This window comes from Ammospiza nelsoni, chromosome 1 (genome assembly GCF_027579445.1).
Source record: "Ammospiza nelsoni isolate bAmmNel1 chromosome 1, bAmmNel1.pri, whole genome shotgun sequence".
NCBI lineage: Eukaryota > Metazoa > Chordata > Aves > Passeriformes > Passerellidae > Ammospiza > Ammospiza nelsoni.
Window position 1 is genome coordinate 29,592,968 of NC_080633.1, and position 17,482 is coordinate 29,610,449.

The window sequence follows — 17,482 nt, forward strand, 5'->3', positions numbered from 1 at the left end:
TGATTCGCTAGTATGGAGATCTTTATCATTATCCATGTGTTATTATGATGTAGAAAAGAGTGCAATTTGACAGGGATTGTAGGATTACTGTCTTACAGAAAAAAATTGCTTTGACTTACAAACCAAATTACATCAGTAACAAGATGTGTGAAATACTAGAGCTTCATTTCTGCAGACACCCTCAGATAGACAACTGAACATTAATAATCTCATTGGCATGGCTGTCACTTTTAAAATGCAAACTGCATACAGCTACATGCTAATCACTGACTGCTTTGGGATAAGAAGGGTTAGAAAATAAAGTTTATGAGAGCAAGTGTTGACAAAAGAAAACACAAAATTTCAGTCAGTATATGTTAAGATGTATTTTCTATGTTCAGAGAACTACTTTGCTTTATCTTTGGCTGCATGCTTCTGATTTCTATTAAGTATGACTACCTCCTTGTCTTGTCAAACAATTAAAGTGACAAAAGTAATAGCAGATGCTTCTTTCATAGGTAAAACTACAGCAAGCAGACCATAGCTTGCATTTTATTACAGCTGCTCTGTACAGCCTAGTAATTGCAAGGTAATTGAAAAGATCCTGATAATAAACTGCCAGTTTACTTTTTTTTTTTTTTTAAATAACTATATAACCCAATTCAGGCTTCATTTTAACAACACATTAGATGGTTTCCAACTTGTCTTGATTTTTGTTTTATTTTATGATTGTAAATAAACCCTGGAAAATTCCTTCCCAGATTTACCACCTGAAACTGCAGCTGTTGGCTGACACTATCAAAGCCTCGCAATTCCGAACTCACGTGCAAATCTCATCAAGCGCAGACACTTCTAATTGATTCCAGAAGTTTTTCTTTTACCAAGATCAGCGGGCAGAAGAAGAATAATGAGCAGCTTTTAAGCAGAGGGGGAAGGGTGTTGAGCTCAGGGAGTGGAGATTTTAAAAGCTCCAGCTCAACTGCTCTGCCAGAAATGCAGAGCAATTTTACGGTCAATTGGCCAGAGCATCTGGAACTATACATCATAGTCCTTAGTTGATGGTGGTGAAGCTGACTCTCAAACTGGCTAAGTCTAAAATCAGTAATGACTCTGCTGTCACACCTAAGTGGAAACTAACTTAATCTACTGCCAGATTTTACTGTGACTTTTTCTAAGGGACATTATTCCCCTTAGGGCAGTTGTCAAGAATATTAAAAGTCCAGTCCCTGGGATACACTGCATGGCATAGCAAACTTTTCTGAATGAAGCTAACATAGAAAAAAACGATTACAACGCGTGTTTGTTTAATTCCATGTGTGTTGACAAGGCTTTTTATCATAGGCAGCAGAGTTTCCTTCCATCCCCAGTTTCATTTCTAAAATATATTTGAAATACACCAGCCAATCTAGTTATGGCATAGAGACTGCATAAATGCTGAGGTCATAAATCACAGCACAGGGCATGGAGTTTTCACCTTAATGGAAACCAAATATGGGACACGCGGCTCTTTGAAATGTGGCACAGATGATCGTAACGAGGGACCAAGAAAAAATGCTACATAGCAGAAAACTATCGTTGATGTGGAAATAAGTTCTTAGGAGTAAATGTTTGTTTTATGTCTGTATTCATAAGTCAGTATTCCAACACTGGTAAATTATACTAAGAAACAAGTGAGGTAACAGCAGCTCTTTGTATGATGAAAGGAAAAATAAGTAGTGTGATAATATATCACATTAAGAGGGACTTCTGTAGAACACATGATACAGTGTAAATTAGTTTTTTAATAAAGAGATATTTTATATTTTATCCAGACCAATTAGATTCTATGCCATAAGAAATACCAGAATTGCATCAAAGATTAGGGAAACAGTCCATTTGGTACAGAATAATGTCTCCAAAAGTTTTTGGAACAGATGCATCTACCATGCTTAGATACTCTGGAGGAGCAAATAAGCTATTTGACCACAATAAAGCTCATTTCTACCTTCATTAGTTAAGGGCTGAATTACACCCTGCAGCACAAGATTCTGTATATCTTCCAAAGCTGGTTATATTTCTAATGTACCACATACCCACATAGAAAAGAAAACAAGTTATTAATTTAAAACATCACACATGTATAAAACCTCCCTTTTTCTCTCTTTTCCACCACTCAAGTTGCCCTAGATTTGTTGTCCTTCCTACCTGTAAATTAACACATGCCAGCCAACGTGGCATAGCCAGGCAGCTCATTAAGTTGCGATGCAGAAGGATGAAAAGATTAACTCTTAGATACAATGCCTTAGTTACAATAAAGGTAAAAGATAAACACATCAAGACAGACATCTATTTCCTCCTCCCTCTTCCTCACTCCTAGCCTCTTATTTTAAGTCTGAGTTGCAGCTACTATGAGAGTTGGTGAAAATATTTAAAACAAGAGTTCCAACAACATGTCAATGGCTCTCATTTCTACTTGCTCCTCATTAGTACTACTGTCAAATAACAGCCAGTGTTTGACCAAATTCAGCTCATGGAATATGCTGGCTGGTGCCAAACCAGTGCAGTTGGATGGAAACTCTTTAAAGAGGTGGACCATCATCACAGATTTATTTTTACATATCGTGCCTGCTGAACTGTCACATAACTGAACACACAAGCAATGTTTTCTGCTACCTCCAGGTGGTTAGGAGGCTCCAGGCCCAGTCTGACAGAAAGTGATTTGGCTTTAGTAATACACACAATCATCACATTACGCAGGCATGAAGTAATCAGCCTAAAGAAAGCTAACTAATATAGGATGTGGCAGCACAGATTCTCAAAAGAAACACACCAGGTCTTCAAACCAGTCAAATATATTCCCTGTCACCGAGGTTTTTATTGACCTCCACCCACAAAATAATTTTCTTAAGATAAAAAAATTTCCTCATATATCACTACTTTTTTCTTAAATAAACAAATAACACATAAAACCTCAAACAAAGAAACAACAACAAAAAAAAAAATCACTCCCCCTTCCACATTGACCTAATCATCCATATGAAATATATACAGGAAAAGGAACAGAAAATGCATGCTGAGGAATGTACACTGTTCCACCTCCTGTGGTCACTTTTGTAGTGATGATAGCTTCAAATTATTTTCTTGGAGAAGAAAAGGACACTGGGAGGGATCCCCATGAGTATATCATATAATGAATTCAAATACAATAGCAGGGAGGAAAATACATTTAAATTATCAGAAAAATAACATAATTTTCATAAGGAACCAAGTCTGGTAACACACAATTTCAAAGCATTGATGGAGTCAATGCTGGCTTTACTTGACTGTAGACATAGAAAACAACATATTAAGACTGCAGCTTTAGCAGAAGTCTTTCTTTCTTACACAACTATAACATCATTTTGCTTCCTCCTTCCCTGAGCCCCAGCATTAAGAAACTTTCTTGCTCCACAGCAAGTTGCATCACTTACCTGAAAAAAATCTTTGTCTGGCTTAGTCAGTCCTGCTAGCAAAGCCAGTTAGCAAGACAGCAAGGAGGGTAAGAGCCAGAGGGCAAGACTGCTCCTTCTATTCAGATTGCCATCATCAGATGCTTTTTTCATGTCCACCTGAGCTAATCTAATCACAAAGTGGGAAAGGCTTGCTCCTTGTTTCCTCTGTTCTTCTCCCCTCTCTAACTGGCTCCCTAGTTTTCTCTCATTTCTTCTTTATTTCCCACTTAGTTTCCCCTCAGAAGGTGTTCTTCCAATGCAGTAATTCAGATAATTGTCAAGTCTCCTTATGAGCCAAACACAGTAATTTTCAGTTTAAAGCAGCTATTTTTGGCAATGAGAATACCCTTCAAATAGTATTGCAAGGCTATGTTCTTTAGAAATCTTTACTGATCCTAAAGTAGTCTGAGAAATAGGAACATATGAAACATAGTAGCAGAAAATCCCCCACACATATGGAAAACAGTAACATACTTTATCCCTCATTATTGAACATGCTGTTGGTAAAATCAGTCTTGCACTTATCTGCTGCAATGTGCACCATTAACTTAAGAATTCTGAGAAAGAATTGTTTGTTAGATTCTTAAAACACTTCTTTATCCTTAAGTAATCATGCCCTTGAAGGCTTAATTTATAGAAAAAGTCAACACAAACCCTCTTACATGATGTTGTGCTTTCATTCTTTAACAATGGATTACTAAAGAATTGTTAATTTGGTAACACACAAGGATGAAGATGTAAAGACAACATCTTCGAGGATATTTCTGGTTATGACTACTAGAAATATTAGATTAAAAAGACCAAAGTCAGTTAAATATAAATGTATGTTAAAGACAAGATATTTACATGAGGAAAACAAAATTATTAATTAAATGTTTCAATTTACACTTAAAATTTGTAAGAGAACTTGAAAGTGAAACAGAGCAAAGGAAGTTTAAAATCAAGCAGATTACCTATGTTATTATGTTATGAAGGATAAACAACTTCGAATGATGAACAGAAACATTTTTTAGGATAAATTTTAGACCTAATTTCTGGGGAAACCATCTGTTTATATATTTCCTATGCTTTCTGGTACTGCTGTTTCAAAATGATCACGTCAATACTGAGGCAAGACATTACTGTTTGAAGACTTTTTAACATGAACTGAAAAATCTCCTGACAAATTCTATTAGACCCATAAGAACATGCCTACCATGCATATAATACACTGGGAGCAAAAGTGGATCATTTATTTTAAAAGTAGGTAATTCATTTTAAAATGAGGGACATTTTGAAGTTCATTACAAATATTCAGACTGCAAAAAGGAGAACATTTTTTATTGTGAAGATGGTGAAGCACTGGAAAAAAATGTCCAATGAGGTGGTAGGTGCCTCATCCTTGGAAATTTTCAAGATCAGGTTGACTGGGGCTCAGAGCAACCTGATGTAGTTGAAGATGTCTCTGCTAATTGAAGGGGATTGGACTAGAGGATCTTTATACTTCATATCCAAACTATTCTATTATTGTATGATCACAAAAGCTATTAATATAATGAAATTGTTGATTTGTGAGAAAATGTCAAGGGTGAAAATACTGGCATCACTCAGAAACAATACCTATTCTGGTTTGCCCAAGAGCAAATTATTTGAAAGACACTTATTTTTTTCAGTATTTTCAAAGAAAAATTGTGTAGAAGTAGTCCTGTTTCTTGTAAAAAATGGGCTACGTAGTCAGTGGCAAACAAAAGACTAAAAAAAGAATTGTAATATGAAGGATGAAGGAACAAACACAAGGAAGAAAGTATAGGAAAGTACAGTAGAGAAGAACTCAAGATGACAATGAATTATTTCTTTTAATGACAGAAACATATAAAGAACAGAGCAAGAACCACTTCATTTTATTTTCTTCTTCATGAAAGAAAAGGAAGCTATAGAATTCCCTATAAACAATAGGAATATTAATCTAATATTTTTCTTCTACTCATTTCTTAGTAAGAGACATTTTTATATATGAATAAAAAATATATATAAATAAATATATATAAATAAAAATACCAGCAGGGCAGGTATTGAGGGTGTATATAATGACATAATTCTCACAGAGTTCAGTTTGAATAGCCAAATAATTCAAGTCTGAAAGCTATGTCTCAAGGGCAAGGTAAATTGTTCCAAAATTTTAGAATTTGTCACTTCAAGCCCTTCTACTGTATTAGGCTACTAAGGAAATTTTACAAGCAATTTTCAAATAATATTTAAGTAAACCTCTTAAAATACCTGCTAAATTCTTGCAGACTCTTATCAAAGGAATTCAAGAACCCTTCGATTTACACACCACACCTTTGACAATGTAACAAGGGGGGCAGGGAAGTAATGAAACAATTCTCAATTACTGGCATTTATCTAGCTTTAAATATTGTCTAATAGATATTGTTTTCCAACACAGGCAGAAAAAAAAAGCGAAACAAAAAAAAAACAAAAACAAAACAAAACAAAACAAAAAACCCAAAAAAACCCCAGAAAAACCTCCCAGACCCACAGCAGCAGCAGACTTTTTTTTTTTTTAAATTTTTCTAATTTAATTTCTTTTAGAAAAGCAGGAGAAGCGAGACGACTTCTAACTGGGAAAGATGCTATAAATTTTCCATGTTTGAAGTCAAAGGAACCATTCTGAACCTGAGTCTAAATTCCTACTGTTTAATTTCATTTTTTTCTGATTTTAAGCCAAAAGATTAACTTTCTGATGAGATTCTACCAATCCAGCCAACCATTCTTAACATTGTTGGTTACGAATAACCATTATTTCCTGGTAACCAATAGTAAGTAGCTTATGTTGTTCAGATAGGAATACTAACAATGATTATTGTTTTTTCATTGTGATAATATTAAAAGAGATATGAAATACAAACTGTACTGGAAATGAAAATAATAAAAAGCAAAAGGCATGAAGAGGATAAAAGTGAATGCTAAGAACACAAAAGTAACCACACATATCAGACCATAGGTCTATTTTGTCCTGTATCCACTCCTTGCCAATGGCTAAAAGTCTGCTTCTGAGGCACAGGATTAACGTTATATTTAAGTCTTCCAGCCTCCAAGAATTTTCATATTTCTCCCATTAAAGGAGAATTAAACAATCGAAAATCAGCAGTGCATTACTATTATTCACTTCAAAGCATGTGATCACAAGTAAATTATTTTTGCAAGAAGTGGTAAATGCATTCTTTTTCCAAGGATAACTGGCATCTCAGTAGTGAACTGGAATAATTTTCTTACAAAATAATCATAAAAAGTGAAAAATAATGAGATAAGAAAAAAATCATACTCTATTCAAATAGCATAATGAAAAATAAGGAAGCAAAATGCAAATGTTTAGTGTTTCTTTTCTGGAGAAAGATAAAAAAATCTAGAATAATAAGCACAGACATTTTAAAATAAATGTCTTACCTCATATGCATAGCCCAAGAAGGAAAAATGACTCCTAAAGTAGCCAAGCTCGTAAGCACCTATGAAGACTAAACAGCGGATGATTTCCAAAATTCCTGCTTTGGACCTAGAAAAGAGAATCAATTCAGATTAACATCTAATCTTTTCCTCTTTGCTAAGTTCAGTGACAAAGAGAAAATAGAATTAGTTTGTGATGTCCTCCACTTACATCTAGTCATCTTTCTTTAAGTTTTTATGGTATTTACCTTACATTGACTTACAACCATGAATTTGCTGTGGTGAGAATACCAGTACTTGCAAAATATATTTGAACTAACAAAAATGGAGCTGTCTATTTACTTACTGTCCTTTGATCTCAAAAATTACCACAACAAAATTCTGAGAACTGCTACATAAGTAGTTCGGAATATTTTCAGTGGTCTGCTTCCATAAATTTTTACTAATGCCTCTTTATTAACTCCCTAGGTAATTCACATGTCTGGCATGTTGACAGATTTTTACCTATCCTGAATTAAACTATTCAGTCCTTAAAAGTGAAAGGTATTCCTTTCTGAAAACATACTGAACAGCAGGTGCAAAGCAGAACTGGCGCCTCAGTCTCAAAGGAAACTTCTACTCCACATTTCTTCTCTGTCAGAGCAAATAAGTTCTTTGCAAGCAAATTTGGATGCCACTTACTCTTCTTTAGCACCACAGTGCCCATATAGACTACTTCATAATGTATCTCACTGGCCTGGTGTATTCAAGATCCAATTTTATTTGAAGCTATAGTGATGACATATAGTCTCAAGTCTACACCATCTTTCACATGATTTTGAGCTCACTCTGAGCTACACTGTGTGCCCTTCATGTACCATCACGGTGTCTGGCACTTATGGCCTGCTGCACAGGGCTCACACAATCTGACCTTGAAGAGCCTCAGACAGTTGGCAGGTCCCATTCACCTGCCACGGTCCCAAACCCAGAGGAATGGCCCCAGTACATGCAAGCACAGAGGAACACATGAAGAGCCCATCCCAAAACCTTTCTGCAAGGTTTTCTACACAGATGTAGTCCCTTCTTGCTATGGGAACAATCCTGGATTTAGGTGCTGGCTAGTCATGTGTTATTTTCTAGTAACAGACAGCCATGTGTCTGGGTGATTATATCTCTTCATCGATATAATTTCTGAGATTTACATAGAGTTATAAATAACCCATAATGAAAGAATAAAGAACTCCACATATTTTGTATCTTACTTGTTCTCCATAAGTAGTCCAAAAGATGCCAGGGACAGAATGATAAAGCCAATTCTCAAGAGAACTGCTCCCTGTGACAACATCTGTTAAAAGGCAGACAAAAAATTCATTTAGAGTAATCTGGAGAGAAATGGAGTTTTTACAGAACAGTAGCTTTAACTTACTCACTGAGTGAAGCAAGTGTCCTCTTTTAATGTAATTTGCTACTTTAAATTTTAGGAAAAAAATCTGCTATGGGTAGCACTCATACCTAGATTAACCACATTCACAGTTGGTTCCTGAATACTGTATTAATGTTTAATGTTGTCTCCTTCTGTCCTATGTGTTTTTTCCCAAAGTTGTTTTCCTTTTGACTCTACTCAAGGGGGAACAAACTTACTTCTAGATAAAAATCCCAGCAGCTCTGTTCTTTAAACGTCATATTATGTTACCAGGTCTTTACAATAGCCATCTTTGAATTCCACTGGACAAAAATGCCAATGTACTGGTGAGAATAAGAGCTCACATGACATGATCATGTTTAAGATGAGACAAAATTAATGTTTTCCCTTCATGACAACTTGACACTTGATTCCCAACTTTTTAGCTCATCTCATTAAATTCAATCAGACTTAAAACACTTTTAAACATTAACATGTGCATGAGTATTTAGATGAATCGCAGCATGAGGACTTCTGTCCTTAAAATTTACATCAGAATGACATAAACAAAATTCATAAAAACAGAAATTGTTTTGACTGTAAAGTTGGAATTTTTAAAATTTAATAAATATTTATTTTGTATTCTATACAGATGCCTTTGAAAATCAAATATTTAATCCGTTTCCTTTTTTCCCTCCCTGATTTTGTTTCAAATATTAGTTTTGAAAAGCTTTTAATTTAATTTGATTGTATTTTATTAAAACAAAACAAAAGTATTGGATCTGACTGAGTTATAGAAATCTTTTCTTGCTTCAGCAGCAAAAGAGTTTACGAACAGCATCTTGCGCTTCATTTGCACACATTGGAAAAATAAAACTCCACAAATGTCTGCCCTGATTTCCATAAATCCCATTCAGTGACATGCCCAACTTCCTTCGGTCGTGGCCCCAACCCCTCAAAGAGATCTAAGGTAAGTATCTGTGAGCATGGGAGGCCACAGGAGGATACTCTCAAGTTTTACAGCTGTGTGAACTTAGAGTGCTCATGTTTGCAAAACACATCAAACCACACAGTCTGGGCGGGTTTCTGTTGTTTTACTGAAGCATCACAAACACCTACTTAGATATCCTCAACAGTTATTGAACAAAGAAAACTCAATCCCAGCAATGGGCAAGCTAAACAGCAGCCTCACCAGTTTACAAGCCAGAACACAGTTCTCACAAATGACACCTGTCAAGCCACTCTGTTGCACAAATTTGTACCAGGTGAGAATCAAACTTATTGCTGCATTTCCACATTACCAATCTGCTCCATTCCTCCTTATGATAAACTTTTCATCATTAGCAATAGGAGAAATTTGTTTTCAAGTGACAAAATGTTTGGAAAGAGCTTTTTTGTAAAAATCAGGCACGGATTCTATTTGAATTTAATTAAATGAAGAGTACTTTAACTGCTCATCTAGCCATACTGAGTTCAACTTCTACTTCAGCTTCCTGTACAATCTGGTTCATACAAAAATTCAAGAAGTGAGCGAAGAAAAATATGATTTGGCACAGGCATAAGGGAACTCACCCATAAATTTCTTAGAAATGCTTTGACAGGCTTTTCAATGGTTGTTACTTGTCTAATAAAGGGGTTTTCCAGGGAACAAAGATTGAAATTCAAGACTTTTCTCCTTAAAGACTGTCCTCACTTTTAAGCTGAAAAATTACACCTTTTTTAAAATCTACTCATTCTTGCCAGGTGGGTCTGATTTTTCTTTGTTTCCTCTGTGGTGTACCAGGTCCTGCAGACTGCCTGAAAAATGCTCCCACAGTGGCAGAGCACTAGAGAAGCAAGGTTTTGTATCTTAGGCAGGAAAGAGAACTAAACATCAAATCCAGATTTCCATCAAGTCATGGAGTAGCTACATTACAATATATGGCTAAGATCACACTTTATGGAAAATGAACAAAACTGCAATGGTTTTCATACAAGTACTAATATCTGTCTTCAGGAAGGATTCAACAGTACATGCTATGAATGAGCAAGGGTGTCCCTAGTTTCCAGTTTTAAAGAGCTGCAAGATTTCAAACTTTTCTGTCTTTCCAGTGATCCCAAACTTCTAGCTTGTCCCAGGCATCTGGGTTTCCTTGTGACTCCAGCTGCAGAAAACTGACAGCAGCAGATAAGATAATGCTGATTCATTCTACCTGCCTTTAAGTTCACTGAAGTGCCCAAAAACCCATTATTAACCTAAGCTTTTGCTGAAACTTGTGGAGAGAGCACACTGGGAATGTGGGAATAAGCTAAGCACTTTAGGAATTCCATTTCTTGCCATTAACTACACTGCAAGCCTAAAAACTACATTTGGTACTACTGCATTAAGAGTTGGATTTAAGTGGATGATGGGAACACTTCCCAAAAGCAGACAATTTAGGGTCATATTTTAGTGGTGGTTTTACCCATAACTTCTAATCAAGGACTTTTTTCTTAGCTTAAAGATATATTATAATTTACATTACTAGAACAGGAAAAAGAATTAAAATTATCCCCCACATATATCTAACACAGAAGAATAAAGCACAGACTAAGAACTTGACAGGAAATTAATAAATTTCAGATTGGTTTTAAACATGGAGTTCCAGAAAAAAAAATGGGAATAGAAATACATTTTAATGTCTGTTCATAAATCAGAAGAACTGAAGCAACCTTATAACATTTTAAAAAATCAAACTCAAATATAAACAAGCCTTTAAATGGTTAAAATGGTATAGGAAGTTCTATGGCATAATAACTACCTGAGCCAGGTGTGATCATATTTTACAGACTTGTTTTTTCAGGCCAATTTCCATTTCTCTTCAGACACACTCCTACTTGAACTATACTATATTGAACACTAGCTATTTGTAAAACTCCTTATGGTGAGTATGCACTCTGGCCCAGAATGTGAGGGACTGGAGGACTCTAAACCACAACTGGCAGATCCTGGTTAATTTCAAACTTGTTATCATTAAATTCACACAAAAGCATGACACTGTAATGCCTGAGCACAGTGTGGCACAGTCAAGGATTACCAAGAAATTTTCAGTGAAATACACCATGATGCTATTGGGAATAACATCTTTTAGAAAAGCAGCCATATAGTGTAATTTTTACCACTGTTAGTTTGCTTCACTAACTTTCTCTAACAGTTCCAGTGGTATAGTAATATGCTGCTTTGATTCTTTTATTTGCTTTCAAACATGTATCACCCTATGAAGTGGATGCTGGCAGCTGAGGCATCCATTTTCTAGGCATTACTCTACCAAAATCAACAAAATAGTCAGTGGGTTATATCACTAAACTAACATCATATATTAAATCTATGCACTGCAAGCAGCAGTGCAAAAAGAATGTACCTTTTACACCTTCATTAGTGTTAGCATCCTTGTTCCACCTAAACATAGTATGCATGGATATATATAAAAAATAAATTAGTATTTATATACTGGAGTATTTGTATAAACAGAGAAGCATGTGGGACCACAGCAGGTTCTCCAATTACAAGTCAGCCACAACTCTGCAATGTGGTTATTGGCTACAATCAAGCAGAAAAAATTATTTCTGTTGGATTTTCATTTCATTTAAAAATATCTTTGAGCCTTAAAAAATGGGGGGAAGGGGATTATAGAATTTAGTAAGAAGTTTACATGGCTTTGTAATCAACAGAATGCCACAGCATATTATTTTATGGTTTTTTAGTAATGAAAAAACTAATTCATTTAAACAAAGGAAATGTTATTTCAAATATGTATTTAGATAAGCATTGAAATATTCAAAATTGATTTTTTTATACTGCAAAGAAGTAGGGTTTTTTATTCCTTTGGAAGAATAACATGGATGCATTTTATCATTCTGATTTGTCCAGTGGTTCAAAAGAACTTCTAGGAATGAAGTCAGCACATTTCATAAGTTAACAGTTACCCTGATCTCATACATCAGATGATCAGATACATTCAAATTAGGAATGCTAATATGATTCTATGTTTTTTCTATTGTTAGGTGTCATTAGCTGTATGAATTTATTTTAACTTAGAATTCCTAGGGAAAAAAAAGTTAATTCTTAGCAATATTACATACACTGTATTTGGTGATGTCCTACTGAATGGATACATTAGTTGTTCTTAACTTTCAAGAGATCTATATTACTAATTTCCATCTCATTGAAACTGCTCACATATTAATATAATTATAAGCACAGTAAATGTTATAGTATCTATTAACAATAAAAAAAAGACACTGCAAAATGTGTTTAAGGTGCACTTCACTTTGATTTATAATATAACTGAAGTTCTGGAGCTATGAGACTTTTGCTTTGAATGTACTGCAGTTTTACACTCCTAGCACTCTCTCTGGGACTGATCCAAATCCCATTTCTTCAAGGAGCTTTGGATCAGATCTAGATGTGCAGAGCTCAGAAAGCAATTTTTATTCGCTGGATGTAGTGCAGATCACTATACAGAAAACAAACACTGTATGCTCTCTCCTGTGGAAAATATATATTTGTTCTTTCCTGTTTTGCTCTTTTCATAAGTTAAATGTAGGTCATTCAGACAGAAGGTATATGGTTGCTCTTTATGGATGGAGAAATTTAACACTTCTACAGGGCGTGAGACCAAACACTGAGCAACTGTAATCACTTGAGAAATGTAATAGCTGTGTGCTGTGTCTTATGGCTGTTATGAAATGGAACTTATACCTAAAGATGAGGAAAACAGTTAGTTTTCTCCATTTATGGAGCTATGCCACAGTTATGACATAATTCATAGCCAGACAGAACGTTCCAGTTGTATCCATAGACATTTCATAACTCAGTGTAGTGGAAAACTGATATTGAAGAAAGGTTTTTTGCCAAGTAAAGTTATTCATACACAAGCTTCCTTCTCATGACAGCTTCTCCACTGTACTGCAGAGCAATGCTGGAACTGTGCCTTGGGACCAGCACTTTTTACACCCACGCTGAAGTTTTATGTCCTGAGATGAGGTGCTTCCAGGCCCCTGTGCTCCCCTTATCCTTACTACCTTATTACCCTGCAGTTTTGTGCAGAGAATTTTCTAGTTGCTTTTCTACAGTAAGTTCATAAATGGAGGATCCTCAGGACGTTTCCTCCACGATGGAAAGAATTTAGTGATAATCTGGGGCTTGGGTGCATTTTTCAACTTTCTTTATTACTTATTCTTAAACAGCTGCAGTTACCAGCATATAAAATAATGTGGACCATCCATTTTTCCTTCCAGGACCAGAAAAAGGCCAAAAGAAAAAAGAACAAAATAGAAAAAAAACAGACTCCTTAATTCTGGCAGCTAAAAGCAACAGCATAGAGTAAAAAAAAAAAAAAAAACAAAAAAACCAAAAAACCAATCTGAGTGCAAAATGAAACAAATGGAAAAAACTCAAACACAGAGTTTGATTCCTATGCAAATGTAGGAACCTAGAAGTACTCTGGAAAATCTTGCAGAGGTTTTTCTCAATACAGGAACATTAGCAATCAGGTACACTGTTTGACTTGTGTATTTTGGAGGTATTTATTCATACCTTTGGCTTAATTTCCTATCCTTATAATAGACTAAGCTTCAGATGATTTAGTAATCCCCTAATTCCCTGCAATTGCAGTGTGACCCTTTGCAGAAGTAAACATGGCACACAGAATAACTCCATACTAATCCAAAGAATATGCCTGAAGTAACTTCTATATTATACCAGGAATGCCAAATCCTGCAGTTTCCAATGAGGTGGGCAGGGGACAGTGACCACTGCTGGCCAAGGGCTGGAGATTGCCAGGTGAGCATGCCAGGACAAGGCTGAAGAACCCAGGGGGCCCTTTGGGTGTTTACAGCGTGCCTGGGGCAATGTGGGTGACACAAACACAGCAAGAGCACTGCTCTTTAACTAAGGGGGTATTAAAAAGGGCTTAAGAAGAAGACCAAAGGGAATTTTATCAAATTAATAGAGTTTTGTGGTGTTTCTGTACATCTTGAAAGGTCTTTATTTGTGGGAATATTATATCCATTAAATCCTTCTTCATAACTCTGAAATTTTAGCATTAGCAAATGAGGGAGAAAGACAGAAAGAAAAAAGGGAGCTTGGAAGGATGTGAAACCCTGTAAGTAGTTAATGTCTCATTTCTTTTAGGTGGACATGGCCTGGTAGTTCACCTTCACAGGCTGCCAGCTATCCATAGAGGAACCAGTCACCATGGAGATGCCACCAGCCAAGTCTGTGGTGATAAATACACACCTCTCCTGGCTGTGCTTCTATCAATGCTCTTGTATGTTGGAGATTGGAAGAAAAATTTGCCCTGACTTTGTGCTCCTCCAACTCTGAACTCATGCTGACACCAGCCTTGCAAGCACTGCAAGGCCATTGCAATCTTCCCTCTAAAGCCTGGGCATCTAATGGTATGAGCAATCTCAACATCTTAAAACTGCATAGTTTCAAGTCTTATGAGGTACTAAAAACTGAAGCAGACACATACTTCTTCTAGGCAAAATATTTCTATTAAGTAAATAACTGATATGGTTATTTAAAACTGTTTACTAAACTATATCAAATTTATATTTAATAGCACGAATTATATATTTAGCCATTTAGGTGAATTCTTTTACAGAAACTAGTTATTATTTTAGTAGTTCACATAAGATATGAGTTGGCTGTAGAGCTGCTGCCCAATCCTTTAATATTTAAACATGTTGTGTGTCATTGCTGTTAGCAGGAAATATTATTTCATAAGGGAAGGAATTACTTACAGTCATAGAAGCAAGAAGTTCGATGTACAAGTCCACTATTGCAGCAAAATGTACAAGTGCATAGCAATTAAGATAAGCTGGTACATGTGGGTTGAAGGGAACTTCCTTTCCAGTGATCTGTGTAAAGCAAAACAGTTACTTGCTTTCAAAAGTGACCTGTTCTGGCCAGTTGCTCCTTAATATTCTTTATACTTAAAGCACAAAAGGGGTGACAGCTAATTGAAGAAAGATAATCTACTGTCAAACTTATGTACTATCTAGTTTGAGACAGTTTAACTTTGTGTGTTTGTGCATGCCTACAGCTGAAAAAAAAAAGGAGAAATTACTATACTCCATAGAAAAAAATTTGAAAATCTCTTCAGGAAATGAATAATGAAAAAATAACTTAAAAAACACACTTTTTCCATCAAATAAAAAGAAAAAAAACCCCACAGTTAAAACATTCATTTCCTTCAGTTTCTTTTCCCAATTCATCTTCCCCCATGCTTTATGACTGCTAATTTGCTAATTTAAAATAGCATGTGTAGAGTTTTTAACATTGATCCAGTAGCATTAAGAGGCCCAAGTAAATTACACACAACTGAAAGCCTGTGCATGTTCTATTTACCACTGGGATTTCCTCAGGAAGGCCAAGTCTAGGTTTGCCTGGTCCCCAGCCTGGCCCTTTGAATATGACAGAAAGCTTATTGCAGAATCCAGGTGTGGCCCAAAATGTGTTCCAAATATGAGCCAAGGGACGTAACTGAAAAAAAAGGCATGCAATTTTTCATTGTTTGCAAAATAAAGATTAATAAAACATTGTATTTTATTAATTTTTAGTTTTCAAATAAATGATTTTTCAAACTCTTTTAAAGAGAATAAATTAGAAATAGAAGACAGTTCAAAAAACCTGGCTGAAATAGGCAAAAACAATATGAAGCCCTTGGCTAATTTGGTGAAGATTACAATGACTTCTGCTCAGAGAAAAATCTGTTTTTCCATCTGTGTCTCCTGTAATCACTCCTGAGTATTTAGTGGTATATTGTAAAGATATATTTATGCAGTATGATTTGGTTACTGGGACCTTGAAATGACACAACTCTCAGTAATGAAATTACTTAGGATCTGACTGAAATGAATATAATTGCACATCCTCCCACTTTACAGCCCTGACAGTAAAATTTCTCTTTCTTTGAGATTCCTCCTTGGATGAACAATCATGAAAAGCAAATACGGACTCCACTGCTTCTCATGTTTTTGCAGAGAATTTTTACCTAGCTTAAGTGAAACCTGAACTAATAAATCTAAGAAGCACCACACTAATTAGTTTTCTTTTTTTTTATTACATGTTTTTGTCTGTGCTTCACTATTTATTATTGCACTGCAAAACACCTCATTCAGTCCAACACCTTATATATCACTGTTCTAATAATTTGTTAATTTTTCTGTTATATATTTTCATTATTACTACAAGCTCTGCATATACTCGGTGCAGTGAGTAGAAATGGCTGTCTCATAATGAAGTACTGAAGAAAATGTAGATAATGTAATTGACTGGTCAGCAATGGGAGGATGGCCTCAACCGTGCCTAAGAGAGGAGTTTCTTTTGAATATGACTGAATGTTGAAGGTATCAGAATCAGTGATAAAAACTATAGCACCTGGAGCATGATGGGGTCAAATGAATTTACTGGATGTGTTAAGCCATATACAACTTTTGCATCTTCGGCCTCAAATGTTCCTGATGGAAGAAGAAAACAAAAGAATGACAACCAATCCAATTCAAAAGTATACATATTTTTTCCACACCGATTCAACATGACAGAGAACACCTTCTTTTACTTACCAAATATCCTGTCCCAGATAATGAGCGTGCCACCATAATTTTTGTCAATGCAGTAAGGATTTCTACCTATAATAAAAATCAATTATGAGACAAGTAATAGGATAAATCAGAATACTAGGAACTGAATTATGAAGAAAAAAATCATTATTTGCATCACATTATAATCTAAAAATAACTTTAAAAGACAGCTAACCCACCACTCCTTGTACTTCTATATATATTTTTTTCCTTAATAGATTATTGCTCTCTTTCTGTTCAGATTCAAACACACAAATCAAATGCATCGTGTCCAAAATTTCTATGAAATTTGGAGAGGAAACCACGTCAAAATATATTTATAAAAGACAAACTTAGAAGCAAACAAAAATGATTCCATCAATTTACACCTAAGAAAATATATACTAAATACATATATGTGTACTTATCTCATTAATATCTGTCAGGTGTCTCTATCCTCTATGTCACATGTCTGATCCTGCACTATTAATTTCAGTGTGAGGAAAACTGAAAAAATCCTTCTACGTTTTCTAGGGAATATATTTGTATATAAGAAGTCCTCTCAAAGTTATGAGTGAAGAAGCATTGGTTACACATCCCTAAGTTTGTGGAGATAGTCTGGAGCAACTGTACAGCCCCT

The 17,482-nt window shown here is 35.3% G+C and overlaps 1 protein-coding gene across 2 annotated transcripts in view; it reads right to left on the reverse strand.

Moving 5' to 3' along the window:
- Positions 1 to 17,482, reverse strand: part of AGMO (alkylglycerol monooxygenase) — a 185,672-nt gene that overhangs the window by 71,211 nt on the left and 96,979 nt on the right. Inside the window, exons 7-12 of one of the 2 annotated variants that reach the window (XM_059466930.1) lie at positions 16,846 to 16,911; positions 16,661 to 16,740; positions 15,629 to 15,763; positions 15,022 to 15,138; positions 8,114 to 8,196; positions 6,876 to 6,981 (exon numbers count right to left, since the gene is read on the reverse strand). In XM_059466930.1, coding sequence (XP_059322913.1) covers positions 6,876 to 6,981; positions 8,114 to 8,196; positions 15,022 to 15,138; positions 15,629 to 15,763; positions 16,661 to 16,740; positions 16,846 to 16,911 — 587 coding nt within the window. The remainder of the gene's footprint in view (positions 1 to 6,875; positions 6,982 to 8,113; positions 8,197 to 15,021; positions 15,139 to 15,628; positions 15,764 to 16,660; positions 16,741 to 16,845; positions 16,912 to 17,482) is intronic. The other variant, XM_059466938.1, reaches the window with a different exon arrangement.